The sequence below is a fragment of the Astatotilapia calliptera genome, chromosome 1 (genome assembly GCF_900246225.1).
Source record: "Astatotilapia calliptera chromosome 1, fAstCal1.2, whole genome shotgun sequence".
Classification (NCBI taxonomy): domain Eukaryota; kingdom Metazoa; phylum Chordata; class Actinopteri; order Cichliformes; family Cichlidae; genus Astatotilapia; species Astatotilapia calliptera.
In genome coordinates this window covers 19,456,452-19,465,249 of record NC_039302.1, presented here as the reverse complement: position 1 = coordinate 19,465,249, position 8,798 = coordinate 19,456,452, and the positions used below count along the sequence as shown (strand labels likewise).

Below are 8,798 nucleotides of genomic sequence, written 5' to 3'. Positions count from 1 at the left end.
GAAAACACAAGAAAGCATCTTTAATTGTTGCTGAAAAGTTAGCATTTTGACTAACAGAATTAAAACCAGGCAGAAATTGTAAATAACAAAGAACATCTATTTTGGTTTCTCCTTTAGTCTAAAAATGGGAGAGGCTATATAGAAAAATATATGTTCAAAAAGTAATAGATCTACATTTAAAAAGGTTTATTAGCTGCATAGCAGTTTCAGAGAAAAATCTTTTTTGCATCTGTGTCGAACAACATAAATGCAATGGGTACTTCAGTACAAACAAGTCAGATATGACACAAATTGCACAACACATGAATCCACCACAACCTCATTTATCTGGTCACTGTTGTCGAGCACTTAAAGCGCACTCAAAGTGTTATGGCTTGAAACATTCTATTTAATAAGGACTAACCATCCCCGGTAAGGCCAGCGAGGTGTTAAACAAGCAGATATGGTAAAACGTCAATCTGACTGTTGCTACAACATCTCGTTAAGGCACGTGTACAATCTTTATGGGTGTTTTAAGCAGTGTATATGGTAAAAAAAAACAAAAAAACAAAACAAAAACACAAAACAACTAAAATGTGTGTGACTCTGCTGACATAATATTAATAGGTTATAATAAAAGAAAACCACATCTTGTTCTACTGAAAAAGAAAATTAAATAAAATGAGAAAAACGAGAACTTTTTTCAAAATAAAACAAAAACCTCCCTCTTGTCTTCCATACACGACGGTGTAAATGAGGGAAACACACTCATATCTGATCAACAATTACACATAATATACACAACTGAGGAAACTACTACCCCCCCCCCCCCAAAAAAAAAAAAAGTAATCACCTCCCCCTTATGTGTACCATTCATTCACTGTGTCTCAAAATGACACTTTTACAACCATGATGCACATTTAGGATGATTTTCATTGTAAAAATACTGTTGCCCTGTTTTTAAGTATTTGGTCACATCGGACCTTCGGTCTAATTACAAACCATAAATAAACATGTGACGTCAGCTTAAAGGTGTAACTACAACTTCTGCAAGTCACAGAAGGAACTGTGCACGGAAATATCCATCGCAAGGTGCCTGTATCAGCATGTGTGCATGTCTCTTTGGGGGGTGGCTGCCGAATCACGAACTGTGTCATTCACGAAGTTAGAAACACAGCTGCGATTACAATTTGGAGACTAACCAACACACAAATAAATTAAGATATACTTCTCTGAAAAGAGGCACAAGTACTAAACTGATAAAAAAAAAGAATTAGTATCTACAAACAAAAGGAAATTAAATCATAAATATTCAACACTGGAAATATTAGTTATTAAACAAAGTCACAAATTGAAGAAAGCCAGTCTCAGAAAGCTCTTTTCTCCAAAGACGGGTTTTCTTCAGGAATCGGGTCCCTTTAAAAACCACTCCAACTCTTCCAACTTACGCCCTGTTTACATCGTCTCCATCCTAACCGACAGCTAATCCAGATTTGAAAGCGTATAAAATGTAGCGGCGTTGATGTACTTCTGACAAACTATACACAGAAAACACGGCAACAACGAGGCGTAAAACGGGGCCGATCCTATCAGAGACCAGCACCTTGTTCGTGCACACACTTTAAAGGGAAATTAGACATGACATTGAGGGGGAAAGCGTGAACAGTAGAACAATATCTAAAAATAAAATCTGTAAATTCTGTAAAGGAAGAGAAAAAAAAAACTACGCTGATCTTAAAGCTAAAATGCAAGCCTGTAAAAAGAGAATAAAAACTCATGAGCCATAAAACTGGCCTTCCATCATTCCTGGATTCATTCAGAGCAAGATTTGAGTCAACCTTTGGTCCAGAGGTCACTGGCAAACTGCTTACGGCGACATGAACTGTACAGTACAGTATCCAAACTGTACAGTATCCATTTACAAGAAAACATACGTAGCGGGCTCTATTCGTGCATGTTACTACACTATCCTGGATGAGATGTGCAGTAGCATTAGTGAATGCTGCTGCTTTTTCAACATTCACTGAATCAATCACATTAATAACCTGCTGGAAAGGCTTTAAAAAAAAAAGAAAAAAGACTACTACTCCTGTTCATGCGTGCCTGCCGCAGAATGACACCAACAAAATGACACTAAAGCACACAATAAAAATATAATATATATATTCTACATATAATATATTCTGCTCTAGGTGCATGTACATATACGAGATATAGGTCATCTGAAGTTAGCATTTAACATTTTAATGCAGGTAATGTAAGTTTTTCCTGATTTGTCCAGTTTTCCAGCACAGCTTTTAGGATTCTAATATGTTAGTACGATGCCAGGTCTCTCTTGGAAATTAGATTTTTAATCTCAATGAGAATTTTTACCTGGATAAATAAAATAAAGGACTAATAATGTTTTAGCTTTTTCTGTGAATGAACAGTGACAGTTGTAACATAGATGTCAAAAATTCACACTGTTCTAAAACATTTTTGTTATACAGTAACTAATTTGGACACATTTAGCGATACTGGCTTAAATCAGACTCTCGTGGTAATTTGTTTTTATGATCCATATTCATATTCACTGTAAACAATGCAGAAGAGGCAGCTTCAGGCAAACTTGCTGCCTCCTGGTGATGATTTTTTTTTTTTTAATGCCTTAAATTTTGTCACGCCGTCATTACAAAGCCTGTACACTGTGGTGGATACTGCAAAGTATTTCATACTCAAAAAGACACTGACCAGCCACAACATTAAAACCCATCTTCCTAATATTGCATGGGTCCCTCAAGAACACCTCTGGCGGAGTCCTGATCTCTGGTGGCAAGGATCCTTCTGGACTTGGTCGGTAGTAAATTGAGGAGTCCGTAGACCAGGCTTGTTCCAGCTCAAACTGTCGATGCTTGACATCACTGGGATCTGGGAAGCGTGATGTTCCTTGAGCTGTATTTACGCTGGTCAAACAACAGGTCCAGTTATCCTCATGAATGTCAGGAACCAAGTTCTCCCAGCGGGGCGATAAACTGCATTAAACTATTGAAGGTTTTATTATTGTGGCTGACTGGTGTGTGTTTCACATCATCAGTCTACTCAACTGGCCTTGACAAGACTGATTTGCAGCAAAATATAACACAGAAAAGTACAGCACACCTAGTGAGCATCTGAGCTTCCATCATCGATGAAACCAAAGTCACTTTGTGACAAAGACAACTAAAGCGGATTTATTTACACTATTGGGTGCAAGCTTGCTGCTACAACAATGAAATATTACCCACAAACAAACAAAACGTAATTGCGATATTACATAAGATTAGTGTGTATTCGTTTTTACAGCTCGTCCTTTGTCTCTCATTTCTCTGTCTGCTCCAGCCTTCTTTCACATTTTCTACACTGTTGGATCACATGACTCAACAGAAGCTACCTACCAGGGGTGTCAAACATGAGGGCAGAGGAGCCAATTCAGCCCACTCAAAGACTTTAACAAACTGTAGAACTTGCACAATCTGTGGTCTCTTCAGTCTGTTGTTTTTTTTTAATAGCAGTAGTTAAAAGTAATTAAAAATCATCCAACTAATGAGAGTGGCTGTCTAAACCAACTCCCTCTTGAAAAAGAAATAACTCATGGCCTGTCATGCTACACTGAGGTTAAACCAAAAACATCTCAGACTGTTGGTTCTTGTTTTCTTTTTGAAAAATGGAGGATTCATTAACTTATGTTTATTAAACTTTTTAAAGTTGAAGTTCAGTGATTGAACTGCCCTAACACCCACTGAAATGAAATCAAACTGATTTCATGTGGTCCTTGAACTAAAACCCCTTCAACCCCTACATACCGCACTCCTCTCACTGTGTCACACAATCCATGCTCCGTGCAACCAAAATACAAAAGTTTTTAAAAAAGGAAAAAAAAAAGAATGTGATTTGTGAAAACACCACAAGAACTAAAAGATACTGCAAATAACATTAGTGAAATTCTACTTACAGATAGAACTCTAACAAATTCCAAGGATTGCTGGTTAGTGTCTTTCCCGAGGTCTAAATTCAACATCTTTCAAAGTTTCACGGAAGTTTCCTTCTCTGGAGTCCATTGCCATTTTCAGCCATTCAGTCATTGAGTTAGAGATGTTTATGTTTCATTTCTTTTAGTTATCCGAATATTAATTTGTCCACTTTATCTTCATGATCACTATAAAATCTTTAGCTCATCTTAACTGTTCTTTCCTAACACACCCTTAAAAGAAGACCAAATCATATGCATATAGTTCAGAAAAAAACAAAACATGAAGTGACCACAAATAAACACATCACTGAGGGTTAATTTTAAAGGTTTAACTTACATAAAATTCCTAAGAGACAATATTTGGACCTACAAATAGAAAAAGTTATAAACCTGCATTCAATTAGTAGGAACGAGTTATGTTGCTGCCCGGCTCCTGCAGGCTGACCAGCAGATCGTCAATCTTCTCCATGTTCTGAGAGGCAGACATGGTGTTCGGCACAGTGCCAGACTGAGAGAGGGACTGGCTGAGCAGGGACTGGATGTGCGCTTCACTCTCTCTCTGGTTCTGACCAGACTGGCTGATTGCTATTATCTGATCTGACAGCGTGTTTCCAGGAGTTTCCATCAACTGGCCGCATTCTGCAAGGAAGGAACAGAAAGAGCTTCATGACTCAACAGGAACCACAGTCAAGAAAATAACAAACCACAGGCCCTTGAATAAAGTAAGCAGTGAACAGATTATTAATTACTTATGCTTTGGTCATAAATTTGAATGAAAAGTGGAGACACTACTTTACTGTCAATAATGAGTCCTCACAATCCAGATTTGACTGTACTCAATTCTTGCCAATTTGCAACCTATAAATCAGACTTAAAAATTGTGTTTTGTTTTTCTTTTATTGGACAATTAAAGGATGGGGATAAAAAAAAAAACAACTTTACAAATATGTTAAAGATGAACATTAATAAAAATAAAAAGGATAAATTCTAATACTGGTATTTCACAGACATGTGAAATTTAATCTGAAGTAACTCATTTTTGCCACTTGAGGGCAGCAGAAACAAGTAGTGATACATAGAGATACAGTCTATGCCAGGGGTAGGCAAGTCCAGGCCTCGAGTACTGGTGTCCTGCAGGTTTTAGATGTGTCCTTGATCCAACACAGCCTGGAGTTGCCTAGCCCTTGTCTATGCAATGAACACATTAACTTTCTATCACGCTTTAAGTTGATGTGGTGAATCTACTGAATAGATACGAAGCAATGCTCAGTAGTCAAAGTTGTGAGTCTCATCACTCAACGAAGCTTCTTTTTAGCTCTGCTAAATAATGAAGAAGAAAAATGGGCTTTTTGACTATGTAATACTCCTTTAGGTTTACCAGCTAATTACTAACTGTATCTTTTCTTGCCATAAACAGCTGTTTGCTGCATCTGGAAACAACTCTAATGAGAGCAACCAGAGTGAACTAAAAGTAACTAAGTGATAATCTTGTTCCTCACTTCTCACTTTGAGTCATTTCAGCAGTTTCAACAACGTGCACTTGCCTAATAAATTCCTTACCGTTCTGGATACCGAAAAGGAAGAGGCCAGCTTGTTGAGGCTGGCTGGATTGATTGACGCTCCCACTCACAGCTGTTTGAAACAGAGATCCTGGCTGTTGAACAGGGGAGGACGTAGTTGTCTGGAGGTTTGCCACGCCATTCTGTGAGGCAAACACGGCTGATTGTGCAAGCTCCTGAGCGGCCAGACCCCCCTGCAGAGAGGCCATAGTGGACTGAGGCATGAAGAGACCCACAGGCTGCTCCTCTCTGTTGCTGCTGTTCCCCAGCTGCATAGGTTGTTGCTCCTGAAACATGGCTTGCTGTGGTGGTTCAGTAGGGTTCCCTAAGGTCATGGGTTCTGGGCGATCTTGCTGGGTTACCGTCACCATGTTGGCTTGAGAAAAGGGCAGAGGGGTGTTTTGGGGCTCTTGAGAAACTAGACTGTTGTTGGTCAAAGGAGGCATTTGGCCTTGGTTACTGAAAAGGATGCTAGAGCCCTGGTCTGGTGTGGAAAGTGTGTTGCTGCAAAACAGCAAGCCAGCCTGCTGTTGCTGCTGCTGCTGGCCTGGAGAAAGTGAATTTGTAGATGAATGTGGGGAGATGTTCTGAAACAGGGTGGCCTGCTGGGCTGGCTGTGTGTGGTGTTGAGGCTGAGATGGTTGCTCCTGCTCCATGGGGCTTCTCTGCTGGATGGGGGAGATCTGGGTCTGAAATACTGACTGTGGTTCAGGGGAAGAAGATTGTAAAGCGCTAAGGAAGGCCAGCTGCTGCTGCTGTTGCTGCTGCTGTTGCTGGGAACTGTTGTTTGAAAGCTGATTGGACATAGAGGTCTGGGGGAGGAAGAGTCCAGGGGATGAGGCTTGCTGCTCTGGAGACTGTAGCACTGTCATGGTGCTTTGGAAGAGTGCAGCCTGGACCTGTTCCTGGGAGGCTTTTTGAAACAGCGCCCCCTGTGGATCCTGCGTTTCTGCCAGAGTGCTGGGATTGTGAAACATCGGTGGTGAAGAGTGAGATGGGGTCTGCTGGAGGAAGTTTGTCTGGATAGAAAGAAGATCATTTGCCTGCTGAAAAAGAGCTGCCTGCTGTTGCTGCTGCTGTTGTTGTTGCTGTTGTTGCTGTTGCTGGTCCGGCTGGAAAAGTGATCCCTGGTTAGTCACCACACCTGGTGATGAGACCTGAAGCTCTCCATTCTTGGCCTGGGATGCATCCTGAAACATGGCACAGTGCATCTGCATCTGTGACTGAAACAGCTGCTGCTGCAGATTCTCCATAACCTGCTGCTGCTGTTGCTGCTGCTGAATTTGCTGTTTTTGGATCTGTTGCTGATGCTGGATGTGTTGCTGCTGCTGTTTGGTTATAGGGTTGTCAGATTGAAGTGATAAGTTACAGTATCCTTTGGCTTTTAGTTGTCTCACTGCTTCTTCCAGCTGGGCTACTTCATCTGGAGGAAAGAGTGGCAGCTGCTGCGGTTGAGATGCAGGTTCCCCACACAACCTTCCCACAGCTCCAGAACTGACACCTGGCCTCTCCTGCCTGAGGCCATCTCTGGTCTCCAAAAGGAACTGCTGTGATCCTTGCTGAAGCAGAGAGTCTGCAGGCACAGAGAACGAGCTGCCCGCAACAATGTCCTGCTTCTGGATGGTGCTTAAGGGCTCAGCGCTGGTAAAAACAGGCGCCTGGCCTTTGTCAGGATCACCTGCAGGCTGAGACAGGTTGCTGGAGAATACTCTGTTTTTATTTAGATGTCCTGCCGTCATATCAGAGTTCTGCTGGGCTGGGCACAGATCACCAGTCTGCTGATAACCCACAAAACAGAACACAAAAGATGTGCTTCACTTTGCTTTTCAGTTATGCATCACTGTTATTCTCTTTTTCAAAACACAGAATACTACCTTTATGCTTTATTTCAGGGACAATAAAACATGAACGAACTGAACGACTTGACTTTAAAACAAATTATGAAAGCAACATATAAGATAAAAGCTTCACCTTAAATACTCCTGAAGACTGAAGGTTGCTTGTCACCTCCATTGGAGTGACATCTTCTCTCTTTACTAAAGACAACAAAGGCATCAGGGATCTATCTACAACCGTACGAGTAGCAAGGATTACATTACATTTTTTTCCATGTATTCACTTTACTATATATAGGAAACCTTGGTGTCTTTGTTAAAAAATTGAAATAAATAAAAAATAACCTTTAATTTGCTCATCAAAAGAACACGTCTTCACTGGAGAAGGCAACTCTTTCTTCACAGGAACATCGATTGTTGCTGCAAGTGTCAGCAAAATGACAAAAATCAATGCACAGCAAAAATGTTAGTTAAGTAAAGCTACATATGATGTGAGTGGACAGCTAATTAAATTGCTTACTAAATTTTAGTTTAGTTACTTTGTCACACCTTACAGTGTTTTACCCAGAGGACTAAAAGGATATCAAATTAACTAGTAAAGAGACAATTTAAAAGGTAATGACTGCTAAAATAACAATGACAATATATTGATATACTCAACAAAGAAGTGATGTAAGTCTTATGACTACTATACACAAGAACATTCATAAAAGCATAATTATATATTAAAACAAAAAAGTTTTTAAGGCCCAATCACACAGGCTGATAGACTGGTTTGCGAACCCCTGGCAACCATCGGTCACCAGGAAAAGAATGTGTATTCCTCAAGGCCAAACACCTAGAGAGTGAAAATTTGGCCTGTGTGTCTGGGGTGTTAAATACAATCCAGCTTTATTTTCTAACTAGGTTGGTCTGCTTTGGTACCAGTCAGTAAATCTAATCAGCCTTGTGTGGGAAATGACCCAGTAATCTGAAGGCTACATGCAAGGTTACCAGAATCCCGATTACATTTTCATGGTCATCTTTCTATCAGCCGATTGTAAAAAGGACACACTTCATGTGAATTAGTGTGAAACGGATTCAAACAAACCTGGATCTGGAGTGTAAGTAAATGGCTGAACGTCATGGGATCTCCCAGCATTCGTCACCACGTAGATTCCTACACACACTTTAGATGTGATGACTTGGTTCTGGTAGGGAGGAACCTTTACTATCAGGTGATTCTTTGGGATGATAAACAAAAAAAATCATCAGCAAACACGACTACAACAATAAGACTACCCAACTTCAGCATTCTGCTATAGAGATTTCTATGACACATCTGACATCACAGTGACACCAAATATAAATGGGCAATAAATCATATTTCTTACTCTCGCTGTAGACGATGGATTTGCAGCTACCAGATATTGATATTATTTTGCTATTAATATTAAT

General features: G+C 40.2%; 1 protein-coding gene across 7 annotated transcripts in view; it reads right to left on the bottom strand.

Annotated features, from left to right (window-relative positions):
- Window positions 1–171: 171 nt before the first annotated feature.
- The window catches only part of nfat5b (nuclear factor of activated T cells 5b), a 41,868-nt gene continuing 33,241 nt past the window's right edge, over window positions 172–8,798 (bottom strand). For 6 of the 7 annotated variants that reach the window (XM_026168178.1, XM_026168194.1, XM_026168202.1 and 3 more), the window contains 5 exons: window positions 8,452–8,584; window positions 7,707–7,781; window positions 7,498–7,562; window positions 5,528–7,304; window positions 172–4,606 (listed from right to left, as the gene is read on the bottom strand). In XM_026168178.1, the coding sequence (XP_026023963.1) occupies window positions 4,368–4,606; window positions 5,528–7,304; window positions 7,498–7,562; window positions 7,707–7,781; window positions 8,452–8,584 (2,289 nt within the window). In that variant the 3' untranslated portion in view covers window positions 172–4,367. The remainder of the gene's footprint in view (window positions 4,607–5,527; window positions 7,305–7,497; window positions 7,563–7,706; window positions 7,782–8,451; window positions 8,585–8,798) is intronic. The other variant, XM_026168186.1, reaches the window with a different exon arrangement.